At 42.7% G+C, this 15,656-nt stretch overlaps 1 protein-coding gene across 1 annotated transcript in view; it reads left to right on the top strand.

The window, feature by feature from the left end:
- PAPSS2 (3'-phosphoadenosine 5'-phosphosulfate synthase 2) overlaps window positions 1-15,656 on the top strand; it is a 74,108-nt gene that overhangs the window by 33,389 nt on the left and 25,063 nt on the right. Inside the window, exons 2-7 of the mRNA XM_070432759.1 lie at window positions 5,062-5,179; window positions 9,896-10,131; window positions 10,874-11,012; window positions 11,894-12,012; window positions 12,138-12,251; window positions 14,044-14,155. Coding sequence (XP_070288860.1) covers window positions 5,062-5,179; window positions 9,896-10,131; window positions 10,874-11,012; window positions 11,894-12,012; window positions 12,138-12,251; window positions 14,044-14,155 — 838 coding nt within the window. The remainder of the gene's footprint in view (window positions 1-5,061; window positions 5,180-9,895; window positions 10,132-10,873; window positions 11,013-11,893; window positions 12,013-12,137; window positions 12,252-14,043; window positions 14,156-15,656) is intronic.

Raw genomic sequence — 15,656 nt, 5'->3', positions numbered from 1 at the left:
GCAGGCAGGCGAGCAGTTAGGGGTGACCAGGCAGGCAAGCAGAGTGGTTGGCGGCTATCAGGCAGGCAGGCGTGTGGTTGGGGCAATCAGGCAGGCAGAGTGGTTGGGGGTGATGAGGCAGGTAGGCAAGCAAGTTGTTAGGAGCCAGTGGTCCCGGATTGTGGGAGGGTGCAGGCCGGGCTGTGGAAACTCCCCCCCCCCCCGCCCCCCCTTCCCCACACAAATGTCATGCATTGGGCCTCTAGTGTTAAATATTTGCTCAGGGTCACAGAGCAGGTAGGCTGCAAAGCAGATTTTAAACTCAGGTTTGCTTGACTACAAAGCTCATACTCATCCTACTGCTATGCATGTTCAGGGAGTTTTCCTGGGCCAGTGAGCTGGAAGAAGATAGGGATTTTTGCAAAATTGTTCTTAGGGACACGGAATGGAAGTATACCTTCAACTTTGTGGTTTCTGGGCCACTTCCCGCTAAGTGACACTGTTAGATGAGGTGCCAGGGATGTCTGTGTGCTGTTTCTGCATTCAGGGAGGCAAGGATTTTCTTTACCATGTGTTTTGTTTTCCATGGAGAAATCCTTTTTCTGACAGTCACTTTCCTCCCAAAGCTTAGAACACCATGTGCTCTTTAGAAGGAAGTAAAGGTTTCAGCAAAGAAAAGTTTTCAGCTGCCCGGTCCCTTTGCAGTTTAAATATCATTCAAAACATCTGCTTCTATTTTATTTGTTTGCCTGTTGAAGAAAATCAGGGGTAAATTTGAGATAAAATATCTTCCTAAACCAAAAAAGCCCCATACTTGGCCATCTGAAAAAACTTCGTTTGTTTGTTTAAACATTACAGAAGTGACAGAAAATCTGTGCAAATACCCACGATTAAGATTCTGCTAATAGCCCTGGCCAGTGTGAGTGTAGGTCGGGTTTATTGATAGCCTGGGTTGTGAGTGTAGGTCGGGGCACATGCAGGAGGCAACCAGTTGATGTTTCTCTGCCACATTAATGTTTCTCTCTCTCTCTCTCTCTCTCTCTCTCTCTCTCTCTCTTTCTCTTTCTCTCTCTCTCTCTCTCCCCCTCTCTTTCTCTCTTTCCCCTTCCTCTTTCTCTCGCTCTAAAAATCAATAGAAACATCTTCTTGGGCGAGGATTAAAAAAAAAAGATTCAGCGAATAAAACCCAAAAGTTCAGAGATTAACTGTTAGACACTTTTAGAGTAGTTCTTTCTGGTGATTTCTGAACTGTTGTTGAAAACCAAGCAGTTGTTTGGGAGGCAATTTAACAAGATCATAGCAACGTTTCCACAGAAGACCAAGAAAGCCTGGAGTTTATTCTGGACCTCTATAGGGAGAAGAAACAGCAGAGAGAGAGAGAGAGAGAGAGAGAGAGAGAGAGAGAGAGAGAATGAGAGAGAGAGGGGGAGAGAACACATCTCTGTGGACAAATTAAGCTCTGGTGGGCATTCATGTGCACAGGTGGGCAGGAGCTCCTTAAGTCTAATATGCTATGACTGGGATCAGAGCCCTTTTCCATAAAGGCAACAGTGCTGAACAATACAATTCCACCATCTGAATCTTATTATATGTTTTCTGGCTTGCCTACTTTTTTAAATGGCTCTCTGCGGTTTTGTTTTTGCATGTGGCAAAATTTACATATAATGAAATACCCATCTCGTGTGTACATTCAGTGAGTTCCAGCAAGAGTGCAAACACCTGTGTACAAACCCTTGTCAAGGCATACAACACTGTCACCCCAAAGCAACGGCTGTTCTGAGTTAGTGCACTAGTTTTCCTTATTTGGGGACTTCATATAAATGGAGTCACGTGTAGTTCTTTTGTGTATAAGACTTCTTCAACTCAGCATAATGTTTTCATTTATCATTCACGTCGCATGTATCAGTAGTCCATTCCTTTTTATTGCCGAGTAGTGTTCCGCTATGAAAGTATTCTACAGTTTGGGGTTTTTGTAAGATTTTTCTTGGTTTTTTCCCCCTGTGGGTTTTGTGTTTGTTATCTGTTTTTCCTATTGATGGATAGATACTTGGTTATTTCCCGTTTTTGTCCAAATGAAGTTGCTGAGAATATTCTTGTACAAGTCTTTTTGAGGATACATGTTTTCATTTCTCTTGAGTAAATATCTATGACATTGCTGAGTCATGGGGCTGGTAGATATTTCGTTTTATAAGAAACGGCCAGATTTTTTCCTGAGACGTGGGCCATTTTACCTCCGCTGTCAGCATCTGAGAACACTTGCTGCCGTTAGATGGTAGCAGTCACATCCCATTTGGGTTTTAATTTGCGTTCCTCTCGTGACTGATAACTCTGAGTGCTTCTTCCTGTGCTGCTGACCATTTGTGCGTCTTCCCTTGAGAAGTGGTTGTTCAGATCTTTTACCCATTTTAACACATTAAGCGCCCAGTCAGTCACCAGTGACTGACACTGTCCTTTCCGTCCGGAAGACAAAACAGGCTGGGCACTTAACATGTTAAAGATGGGGTTGTCTTTATATAATTGAGTTGTAGGTGTTTCTATATCTCCACATAGTATACAGATATATGTATGAGACCCTCCCCCTCCCCCCGGGAGTGGGGTCCCTGTTACTTATCTTCTTAGCTGTATTTGCCCCCAAAATGATGCCAGGGACTCTGCTTTGTTCAGTACAGTCCCATATTCCCAGTGCCTATAGTTGTAGCTTCGAGGCCGAAAGCTTTTCAGAAAAAAAGAGTTTATTGAGCCATATGCTAGCCAGAAAAAGGACCAGGTGCCGGGACATACTGTCTAACCAGCCGTCGCCAACCGGTGGTCCGTGAGGTCCGAAAGGTTGGCGATCTCGGGAAACCATCAGCAGCAGGGCTAGATGGAGAAGATGAGCATGTCCTCTGTCCTGGAGCTGACGGGCTCTTTTATACACTGGGTTTGGGGATGAAAGATGTAAATTGTTTTGAAAGAATTTACATTGGCTGCAGGAGGGTGGGAAAAGGTGAAGTGGGGGCAGTTCCAGGGTAGGTGCATAGTCCCTAAGGAAGAAATCGTTCCTACTTCGGGATTGGTTATGGGCAATTGGTTGTGAGAAAGTTCATACATAAACAGGATGTGGTGGCATCTGGCAATTGGCCTTTTTAAATTTTTTTAATTTTTGTTTTTTGTTAATCCTCACCTGAGGATATTTTTCCATTGATTTTTAGAGAGAGTGGAAGGGAGAGGCACATCGAGTGGTTGCCTCCCACACATGTCCTGACCAGGGCCCGGGATCGAACTGCAACTGATGTACTTGACTGGATTCGAACCCGGGATCCTTCAGTCCTCGGCCTAACGCTCTATCCATTGAGCCAAACCGGCTAGGGTAGCTGGCCTTTTTTTTACATAGCATCCTGGAAGTTGATTCAAAATTTCAACATATAATCAGGAATGTGAGCCATCTTTTGTTGATTTTGGCCTGAGGCTCTTAACTGATTAATCTCTTACTTCTTCCTCCTACCCTCTGACCTGCTATAATTTAACTTAGGACATCTCGGAATTTTTTCTTGTTAGAGCTCATTTACATAAAAATCTACTGAAAGAATCAGTAAATGAACAGGTGAACTGGCTTTTGGGCCTGATATCCAGACTCAATGTTCTTGAATTTAATGGTAGTGATTAACAAGCAACTAGAGAAAAAGACATTAATGTTGTCCTTAAGCTATAAAGTACACTTGGCACAGAAGACTCAGATACCTTCAGGGGATTTGCTCGCCAGGGGAAATACTGCTAGAATGTCTCATGGACTAGACTAATTTGTCCCCATTTATGAACCCACAAGTGAAAGCCACTGCTGTCTGAGCTGCTGCATTCTGGACTATATCTTACTTGACGGGTGATCCGAGCATCTAGCCGGGGAGGGTTTCAGATAACCCAGCTGATCCCAGCTTTCAGCATCTTCCTCCTGGCTCCCTCTGACTGTCCATTCCCTGCTTGACTGGCCCCTTTACTGGGGGCTCTGTGCCTCACCAGCAGGCCTGCCCCCACTGGTTGCACTGTTCAAGGCCAGCAGGGGGCTCTCTCCCTTTGGTCTTGAAGCGATTTCCCTGGTCCTTGTCCAGCTGGCTCCCGCTTTTCCTATTAGGGGTGGGTATACACTGAGGAATGAGCAGGAGCATCCACATTTATAGAGGATGCTGCCGGTAAGGGCATGTTCACATCCTTTATCTCATGTAGCCTCCAAATCGTCCTATTCGTATCCTTCTTTGTTTTTCCCCAAGGAGGTGGCATAAAGAGGTGATTTAATGTGCTCCAGAATTTAATAGTTGCCCTTATGTGGCCCAGAGTTTTCTAAGCTTCTCTGGGTCTTGCTCAAAGAATATTGGTGCTTTTTTTTTTTTTTTAGCTCTGATGGATGTACATGTGTGGTGTTTAAAAGGCTCCATAGATTTTTATAGTTAAGCAACTTGGATTACATGTCATAAGAAATTCAATTCCACACCAAAAATACACGTGGGTAGTTCCCAACCTTTTTACTTCTACCCCACCATCTTTGGATCCCATCATTAAAATTTCTTTTCACCAAAAAACTGCACATTTTATGTATTTTTTTTTAATCCTCACCCGAGGATATGTTTTTCATTGATTCTAGAGAAAGAGGAAGGAAGAGGGGGAGAGGGAGGGAGGGGTGGAGGGAGGGAGAGAGAGAGAGAGAGAGAGAGAGAGAGGCACACTGATGTGAGAGAGAAACATTGATCGGCTGCCTCACCCACATGCCCTGACCAGGGATTGAACCTGAAACCCTGTGGTGCACAGGATGACGCTACAACCACTGAGCAACACCGGCCAGGGCAAAAACTACATTTTAAAATGTCATGGAACCAGAACTTTTACATTGGATCAATAATTATCTCATTCAAATTGTACTTTCAAAGTCATGATGGGTATTCTAAAGGCTGTGTCTGTAGTAGAATTAATTAATGTGCTCTGTATGCCAGTGATAAAAGAGGAGTTTCCTTAGGGGAAGACTATTAATGTAATCGGTTACTTTATTATATTTATACATATTATGTTTATTAGCTTATTAACTATTGTACTTGATCTTGTCTTTCTTTATAGGAGAACCAGCACAAATCCACCAACGTCATCTATCAGGCCCACCATGTGAGCAGGAATAAGAGAGGGCAGGTCGTTGGAACAAGGGCCGGATTCCGAGGATGTACGGTGTGGCTGACAGGTATGCCATGTTGAGATATATATATATTTAAACATGTCTTTATTGATTTCAGAAAGGAAGGGAGAGGGAGAGAGATAGACAGAAACATCAATGATGAGAGAGAATCATTGATCGGCAGCCTCCTGCATGCTGCCTACTGGGGATCGAGCCTGCAATCTGGGCATGAGCCCTTGACCGGAATTGAACCTGAGACCCTTCAGTCCGTAAGCCCAGGCTCTATCCACTGAGCCAAACCAGCTAGGGCCTGTTGATATATTTTAATAAAAAATTGATGTGTGACACACAATGTTAAGGAAATCAGTGTAACATAATTACGTGTTTATTTTAACATTAGACAGTGGTTCTCAACCTGTGGGTCGAGACCCCTTTGGCGGTCGAACGACCCTTTCACAGGGGTCGCCTAAGACCATCCTGCATATCAGAGATTTACATTACGATTCATAACAGTAGCAACATTACAGTTATGAAGTAGCAACGAAAATAATTTTATGGTTGGGTCACAACATGAGGAACTGTATTTAAAGGGCCAGAAGGTTGAGAAGCACTGAAGGAGGCTGAGAGCTGCCTCCTAGCTCCACCTCAGTAAGAACTAGGACTTGGGTCACGTCGTGGAATGTCTCCAGTTCTCAGTTTTCTCCTCTTTGTCAGGAAAAGATGGGACAAATTGATGATGACATTCTCATTCGGCCTAAGGAATTTCAGAATTCTCAATTCTGTGCCTAAACACATTTACTGGCAGTCATGAATGTGGCTTTTCTAACATGACATCAAGCATTTGGCATCAAGCCAGAGTTCTGGATGTTTAGAGATATTCTTTATGTTTTCTGATATTTTAGCATTTGATGAGACTTTTTCATTGTGTAAAAAAATTAAACTGTGTGGAAGAAGGAAAACTTGTGATTTCTATTTAGCAGAGGATTGTTGCCCTTACATATAGAAATAACTTACTCCCACTGAGGTAACCAAATGAATCTCCCATATCTTGTGTTTTGATAGCCACAGAACGTCAAAGCGGAGTTAGTAACAGAACTAGAGCTACTCCTGGGCTATCACCTTATATTCTGAGTACAATGTAGAGAAAGTTGATTCTTGGGAAAAGTCTGACATAGCCTGGACTTAAAAGGACAAACCAAGGTCATTTTACAGACATACTATTTCAAAAAGAGATGACCTCATATAAACAGATATGTTGATACAGATTAGGAAATCATTTAGGTATTACTATCCATTCACAAATGCTGATGTGGTCTTACCTGGGAATAATTCTAAATGAATGTGGCAGGTAGAGACGTGCCTTGCCTCTTTTCTTGACATCCTGAGTCTTTCCCATTTTTGTCTACATCAGCCTCCTTCTTCTTTTTCAAGTTTTGTTGTTTTTCCAGCGACTGTGGCACTTGCTTTTGGTTTCCTGATTTTATTCATCCCTGGACCAACAACTTTTTCCAGCTTCCAGGGTGATGAGAGACAGCGGGCAAGGAGCCTGCTATATTCCAAAAGGCAGGATTCGCCTGGATTGATTCCTGAAATGTTTCCCCCAAATCCCTCTGAGCGACATGAGGGCAGCAATAGATAAAGCACAGCTGTGTCCCAGTTGTTTCTTCCTTGTTGTGTGCTTGTCTTTATGTTGTGTGTTTGCCTTTGTGGATTTGCCCAACTTTTAAATTAGGACATCCACACAGAGTCCATTTTTTCTGATATGGAATACCCTTGAAAAAGGAAACAGAACTGGTAGAAGAGGGGACAAAATTTATTTTTTATTCTGATATTGCAGGGGTAAGATATTGACCAGGCAACCCAAAGAAACCAAACACTTCTAATCCAGAGATTTGGGTTTGAGCCTATGTTAACCATGTGACTTTGAACAAGTCAATTAACCTCTCTAAGGAAGAAACATAGTACCTGCCTCATAGAGGTGTAGGTAGAACTAAGTGAAAGAGAGGGGATATACACTTAGCAGTGCCTCGTCCATGGTAAAGCTCTCGGTAGATGTAATTAGTGTTACTCCAATGTATTAAAACAAATATGGCAGCCATTTAGTTTGATATAGTACCATGGTCCAACAAAACCCTTGGTGGACGCAAGAGGAAAATCAATGGAAAAAAATTAATTCTGACATAAGCATAATACATTATGCATGGTATTGTTCAGAATTTAAAAGCCACTTGAAGGCAATCATCTGAAAAAGCAGTAGCTGGTTTACAAGATTTCAGCTTCCTGTAGTTTGTAAAAGTGTTTAGGAAGCACAGGAGTGCAAAAACAGAACAACTTCTCCCTACTTTTAACCTCTGAAGAAAACAAATACTTTCACATATTGTCTCAATAGCCACTCCTTGGGAAACTTCACAGTAATATAATAGTAATAAAAATAATAATGATGGACTTGGCTGGTGTGGCTCAGTTGGTTGGGCGTCGGCCTGTGCACTAAAAGGTTGTCGGTTGATTTCCAGTCAGGTCAAATGCCGAGGTTGGGGGCTCCATCCCCAGTGGGAGGTGATCATATTTTGCTCTCACATTGATGTTTCTCTCCCTCCCTTCCTCCCTCTCTCTTTCTCTTTAAGAAATAATTTTTAAAAATGTCTTAAAACGAATAATGATAGCTAAAAAAAAAAAAAGTTAATATTATTGACCTAATACATTACTTTTTCTTGGGGACAAATAGTTATCTCAAGGTTTGAAAGAAATGCAAGTCAAATTCATGATTCAAATTGCTCAGTTCTTTTTCCAGGCCATCCATTTTTGAGCCCTGATTTGAAATGACAGAATGGTAGTTGAGCAGATGATTCGGAAAGTCAAATACAAAGTTAATCTCACTTTAGAGTAGAAGTTTGGAATAAGTCCAATCAACTGGATAAACCTGGTGATTATATAAAAAGATTCATTTAGTAAGACCCATGCTTGTTCCACAGGAAAAAACATTGTTCTTTGAAATAGGCTACATGAAGAATCTACTTTCTGATATAAATTGTGATATGGCTCTACAATAAAAGTAGCAAAGACAAGATACTTTACTTGAATGAATGACCTAATCTTATACAAATGAGAGTAATATCACTTATTTGATGTATTAATATCCAAATTCTATAATAAATTCAGTTGTTTAAAAAATAGTGTTACTGTGATTTTAGCTCTTAGTTTCCTGAGAGCTGAAACAAAATCAAAGGAAAGTTCCATCATTTCTCTCATTTTCTGTTGGGAGAGAGCGTACCAGAGATTCAGGAATTCCATTTCTCCTACCCTACAACCAGACAAATTCTAATAGGCAATAAGTTACATAACAGACAAAGTTACATAATAGACAATGTCGTCAGCAGTGATTTGCAGAGATTGCCAACACATTCTTCAGATAGCCACTTGTCCTAATGATCCTATCTCAAGGCCAGGTGCATGATAAACCATAACCAAAATATGGAAATTATATGTTTACCTTTCATGTAATACCTTTCTTTTTAAAAAAAATATATTTTATTGATTTCAGAGCAGAAAGGAGAGGGAGAGAGTGATAGAAACATCAATGATGAGAGAGAATCATTGATTGGCTTCCTCCTGCATGCCCCCTACGGGGGATTGAGCCTACAACCTGGGCATGTGCCCTTGACCGCAATCAAACCCAGGACCCTTCAGTCCACAGGCCAATGTTCTATCCACTGAGCCACACCAGCTAGGGCCATGTAATACCTTTCTTATCAAGTCTCCTTTGCTCTTTGTCTTTCATCTCTGCTTTTCTTGTACTTTTTGTCTTTTCCTTCTTTCCACCCTTTGTCTTTGTAGTGACCTATTGACCTTCTTTTCTTTGCCCCTAACTTTTCCTCTTCCATGTCTGATGGTAGCTTTGCACAGTGGAATATTCTTCAGATTCCAAGATCTGTAGGATTATTGAATGTGTAAAGTGCTACTTTTCCAGGATTTTAAGTAATTTTCGAATTACTTATAAAATTCCCTTTCTGCTTATGTTTTCCTTCATATTGAAATTATAAAGTGTGTTCCCAGCCATTGTGCTTTGAAACCATGGTGAAAGTACATGGTAACTGTTCTCATGTAAAGACTCCAGACAGCCAAGAGTGTGTGGCAGCTCTCAGTACATCCACAGCCTTGCTCAGGACGCTTCCCACTCTTGATGTTTCAAGAGTCATCGTTGAAAAAGTTTTTTAAAATAAAGGACAGTATATGGGCTCTGTGGTCAGATGCTTGTTTAGGGGCATGGACAAGGGAGGTGGCCTCCCAGCCTCCGAGGGCTGGCTGTCCCCTCCACTCTAGCTGATTGCTGTCACAAGAGGCTGCGAGAACACTCTCACCAGATCTTGGTTTTTTGTCTGCTTGTTTTTATCAAGAGAAGCTCAAATCTGGATTTTTATGTGCAACTTTCTAATCTTTAAAACACTCTGCCGGCCAAGCAGAACATAGCAAGAACCAAATGCAGCCCCCACAAGGTCTCCCCATGTATGAACCTTCCTGGCTTTGAGAGGCTATTGTCCTAGTAAGGGACAAATAGTCATCTCAAGATCTGAAAGAAATGCAAGTATTGGACTTGTAGCAAACTAGACTTTTTCTAGATTTTAAGGGCTTTGATTTGAGGTCAGTCAAATGATTGCAATAAGGGTATAATGTACACTTAAAGTAGGTAAAAGTTAGGATCAGGTCACGATTAGGATCAGGTTCCAATCTGTCATATTGAACAATCAGGGTCAATGCCTGTCTTGTCTTGCCTGCTCTGAACAGGTCTCTCCGGTGCTGGGAAGACGACCATCAGTTTTGCTCTGGAGGAGTACCTGGTCTCCCACGCCATCCCCTGCTACTCCCTCGATGGGGACAACGTCCGTCATGGCCTTAACAAAAACCTTGGATTCTCCGCGGGAGACAGAGAGGAAAATATCCGCCGGATTGCCGAGGTGGCCAAGCTGTTTGCCGACGCCGGTCTGGTCTGCATTACCAGCTTCATTTCTCCTTTCACAAAGGTAAACTGATTTGGTTCCCACACACCTCCAGCCCCGCGTTCTCACTGCCAGGAACAGGAGTTGGGAGCGGGGAGGGCCTGGAGGAATGTTGAAGTTCCAATCCCCCCCGCCCCCCCCCCCCCCCCCCCCCCCCCCCCCCCCGTTCCTTGCTCCCCTCACTTGCTTCCTCATTTCCTCTATTTAATATTGGTGATAAAGAGAAGTCCTTCATTTCCAGATGCCAGGGCACCAGACCACAGAAAGCCTTCCACACACACAATTGTAAGGCACACTTGGCCGGAGCTGAAAGGAAGAAAACATTAACCAAGAAAAACTCTAAGGCTCTATAATCTCATTTCTCCCCAAACTCCGAGGGCTTAGCTCGCTTAAAGGAAACAGCAGTTTCTCCCCAAGCCTCAGGTTCTGTGTGTTTCATTGAAATCACGGAGGGGGAGTGGCCCTCTCCCGGCTTGTCTGTGAGCTTCCAATAGGACGCTCTGTACTTGGAACACGTCCTTTGAATGAAGTGCTCCCACGTGGCCAGCCCTGAACTTTAGCAGAGATTCTTCCCCGGGCTGTGCTCGGAAAGTCCTCAAGAGAGCTATGTTCGCTGGAGTGACCTTTCTGGGCTTTCTCTGAAGGAGAAGACTCCCGCCACCTCTGCTGAGCACAGACCCCACTGTTATCTTCCCATGATGTTTTCGGATGAAGAATTTCATGGGGAAACCTCTTCTTATGTTCTTAAGTGAAATTTTCTTTCCAGGATCGCGAGAATGCCCGCAAAATCCATGAATTGGCGGGACTGCCCTTCTTTGAAATATTTATAGATGCGCCTCTAAACATTTGTGAAAGCCGAGACGTCAAAGGCCTCTACAAAAAAGCCCGAGCTGGGGAGATCAAAGGTAGGAGAACCAGCTCAGCCGCACCTTTGCCTCTTGAGTCTGTCACCGATTCCTCCTGGTCTGTCTCCAGAAACCTGTCGGAAGTTTCAGAAGCTGTTTTCTAAAATTGCATATAGCATACACAACTTCTGTCCCACCCTCATTTCTTCAGTATGCCCATGGGCTTATTAAAATGTGGGTTCATATTTTTACATAGTTTTTTTATTTTATATTTTTTTATCTTTTAGATTCCACATTGCAACTAATCTTTTTGTTTGTCTGGTTGGTTTTTTGTTAATCTTCACTTGAGGATATTTCTCCATTGATTTTTTTTTTTTTTTAGAGAAAGTGGAAGGGAGGGGGAGAGACAGAGAGAGAGCAACATCAATGTGAGAAAGACACATCCATTGGTTTCCTCCCACACAGGCCTTGGGGGCTGGAGGATCGAGCCTGCAACCGAGGTACGTGCCCTTGACTGGAATCAAACCCAGGACCCTTCAGTCCGAGGGCCGACACTCTAACCACACTCCAAGGGCTATGGGTTCATATTTTTTAAGAACTGTCACCTCAGCGATGAGCGGTAAAGTTCAGGGAACTAACATGGATGAGTCCGTGTGAGCGTGTGCGTAGGAGTGCGCCTGGGTTTTTCCATCTTCTTTTCATTCTGATCAGCTGCAGGGGGCTCGGACAGCCAGATTTTGTGGCTCATTTGGGACTTTCTCTATTGAAAATGCAGCTGTGTATTTTCTCACGTACGGGTAGCGGTCCAGAATGGCTGGGTGACCTTTCCTGTTATAATCTGAATTCTCAGCTTAGCACATTATTCCGACATGTGTTATGTCTTATTGATTAAGAAGATGGTTCTGCTGGGGCAGATGTGATTTCCACCCTCTGCTTCGCAGGATTTACAGGCATTGATTCTGATTATGAGAAACCCGAGACGCCCGAGCTGGTGCTTAAAACCGACTCGTCCTCCGTGAGCGACTGTGTCCAGCAGGTGGTGGAACTTCTGCAAGAGCAGGTGAGTGGCCTGCTTGTCTTTTCTTTGCTTTTAAATTGAATAAGATCAGGAAAGATCATCTACTTACTGAAGCATTCTCTTTATAGTTTTCATTCCAAATTGTCCCCCATGCTGCTTCATTTCAGAACATTGTACCTCATACTGTAATCAATGGCATCCACGAGCTCTTTGTGCCGGAAAACAAACTGGACCAAGTCCGAGCTGAGGCGGAAGCTCTCCCATCCCTGCCAATTACCAAGGTAAGAGGGTGCAGGCTGGCCAAGGGGAATTACGCTTAATATCATGATAATTCATGTACAGTTACTCTTCTTAATATTCACGGTATGAATAAGGGAAATGCGGTGTTCATAAAGAAAAACGTTTCATCTTGTCAAATGTCTTTTAACCTCTTCTCCAATCAAATCTGTTGCCAAGAAATGCCACAGGGCAGCTGAGCACAGAGGCAGGCCAGGAAGGTAACTGTATTTCCATAGGACAGTTTTGCTTGGTTGTCTTCATCCCTTCAGTTATGCCAAAGTGTGTGCAATAGGCAATAATTGTTGGCAGCTGCTGGAAGATTGCTTGTCAGGAACACAAGTGCTTCTTGGGCAATCGAGAAAGAATTTGGGGAAAACAAAAAACAACCCTGAACTGAAGTGATATGAATGCCTCAATCTTTTTCTACTCTGCAAATTCTACTCTTTCCTCATCTGGGAGCATCTGGTCTGAGGAGAGAGGGAAGCAGCTTTAGTTGCATTTATTCTGCTGCCTGGAAGATACAGATGCAACCCCTGTAGACTTTTCTGCACAGACTTGGCCTTTTTATGGATCAGTGTTAGTTGGTCCATACAAGGTGACCATGTATTCATTGGTATCTTTTTGTTGTCTATTAAAACCTTGTATATTTTTGTCAGAGACAGAATACATTGGGAACCTATTTCAGCTCATGAAGACTCTATACCAGTGATGGCGAACCTTTTGAGCTCGGCGTGTCAGCATTTTGAAAAACCCTAACTTAACTCTGGTGCCGTGTCACATATAGCAATTTTTTGGTATTTGCAACCATAGTAAAACAAAGACTTATATTTTTGATATTTATTTTATATATTTAAATGCCATTTAACAAAGAAAAATCAACCAAAAAATGAGTTCGCGTGTCACCTCTGACACGCGTGTCATAGGTTCGCCATCACTGCTCTATACTCTGATAACTCATGACAAATTTATACACAGAACCCCTTAGTCTACAAGATAAATTCTGAACACTCTAATGTTTCAGGCAGATTAGAAACATAATTATAATTACAGTGTAAAATCATAGTTCCAATAACAAAATGGGCTTCAAGGTAAAAAAAAACATAAAGAACTTCAAACAATCTAATGATTACTTTTTTTAGTCTGAAGAATGACAGGAAAGGTTTCAGAGAAGTGATCCAGGAGCTGGGTTTTAAAGGATGAATAGGAGTTTTCAGGTGGAAAGGAGGCTAAGCCGGAAAACACATATGTGTTTATACATTGGCTGGTGTTGTTAGTGAATTGGCTCCCAAGCAGGCAATGGGAAGAGGTGGAAGTGCCTGCATGAGCCCCTTGGGCTGGAGCTTAAAGGGCTTTCATTATCATGCTAAGAATTTTGGAATTTTATTTTAGAGTCAATGGTTTGACCAGTTCAGTCACCTAAATAGTGCATTTGGTGAAAAAAATATAGCCAAGCCAGAATTTGTGCGTGTGGTTGGGGGGTGGGGGGGGGGGTGGAGAAGATAATGAATTGTCAATGTTCCACACAGTTGCACACCATAAGGATAGATGCAGCCTAAAGTGTTCAAATAAATCATCTCAATTTGAACTCTTTTCACCACTCTTCTGTAGGAGAGTTCTAGATTCAAATATATCTGGCCCCAAGATTATGGGTCAGCATAACACATGGGAACACTAAAAACATAAAAGGTTCTGCCTTCATCTTCCTGTCAACTGAATAAGAAAGGGCTGCCCTGGGGCCAGATGGCTGAACAGCAGAGCTTATGGAAATGTTCACCTGCTTTTCCTGTTTTGCAGCTGGATCTTCAGTGGGTCCAAGTTTTGAGTGAAGGCTGGGCCACTCCCCTCAAAGGTTTTATGCGAGAGAAGGAGTACTTGCAGGTTATACACTTCGGCACCCTGCTAGATGGTATGGTTTTTTGTTTCATTATTATTATTATTATTATTATTATTTGATATTGTTGTTATTTGGCCAATACAGTGAAATTCCCCAAATCGGAACAAATCTTCTTGATACGTGTATTCAATACAACAGCTGATGCACAGATATTAGGAAAGGGGACTTGCGCTGGACTCAGAAATCCTACCGTTCATGACCTACTTCTGCCACGTATTCTTGGCTTTGGAAAAGTCACTTGTTGAAACTTTAGTTTTGCATCATCATTACCCTCCATTCTATAAATACAGATTGATTCTCTAAATAGATTTCTAGATTCTGTACCATTCTGAACACTGATTTTGCTCCTTTCCTCCCATTTCTGTCAACTTTCCATCTCCACGTGGTTCCCAGAGCTTTTTCAGAACACAATGCCAAGCCTCTGAACTCCTTTTCTTTCCACTCTTTATTATCAAAGAGAACATCTTTCTCAGAGTCTTCATAGGAGCAAGAGGTGCTAGTCCTTGGTTTGTAAATCTTATTGTGAAAACAGATCACTTATGGTGTGTCCAGTTCTATCATGTAGAAGCTCTGTTTTAAGGATTTTTCTGGTTATCCTCAAAGGATTATTGGTTGTTTAAAACCACGGAACTGAAGGTTTTCCTTGCACACAAAGCCAAGGGGTGGTTAAGGCTATTTCACCTCCACCGCCCTTTGTTGGCCCGGATACTCAGAGGGCAGCAGACAGGCAGAAGCATTGTCGCCAGATGCTAGGACGCTCTGGGCAACCAGGATGCACTCAGCACACATTGCTGACCTGCAGGGCACCACTCATCCTCCAGGTGCTCAGTCAAGCCTCCTTCCAACAGCTGCTCTCCTTGGTGTGTGCTAAAGGGTCAATATGCATGAACTACACTAGGATGGCTTCACCCACGAAATGCTAACAAGGGCGCATGGAGGCAGCTTTCTGGGCACACGCTGGTGGCTTTTAGAGTACTGATCTGGCCAAGGTCAGAAGCAAGTGTAATTCAGAAAACTTCCGGACCTTTCTATGATCATTTCCTTCCTCAAACTGCCTGAGCTTATCAAATGGTACTTATCTGTTTCAAGACTCTGGGGAATGGCTGATTCAGTGGGAGGGGTGGTGGTAGAGTCACCCTGAATTTGTAATACTGAGCAGGGCTCAAACCTTTTAGGAAGAAAACTCAAATCAGATGTTATTTCTTGAGAAAGATGTTCCTGTTCTGGGCTTGTGCCTCTGCCTGGGGAATGGGGCCTAAAAGCCAGAATCAGAGCCAAAAAAGACTCTGGTCAACATGGGCCCTCACCCCTCACTTCTCTTATCAGCTGTTCCATTATAAGCTGTGGCTGATAATGCCCCCAAACCTGAGACCTTCATTTCTTAGATTCAATAACATTCCAAGAGCACTTGATTTACGTATAGCTTGCCTTAATAATAATAATAATGCATATCCGTGCATTTCACTGTTTGCAAAGCATTTTCTCAGGCATTATTTTATTTGATCCTCTTGAA

Source organism: Myotis yumanensis, unplaced genomic scaffold, assembly GCF_028538775.1.
Source record: "Myotis yumanensis isolate MYYU_CA2020_CCGP unplaced genomic scaffold, mMyoYum1.0.hap1 SCAF_13, whole genome shotgun sequence".
Taxonomy (NCBI): Eukaryota; Metazoa; Chordata; class Mammalia; order Chiroptera; family Vespertilionidae; genus Myotis; species Myotis yumanensis.
This window is presented reverse-complemented; position numbering and strand designations above follow the sequence as displayed.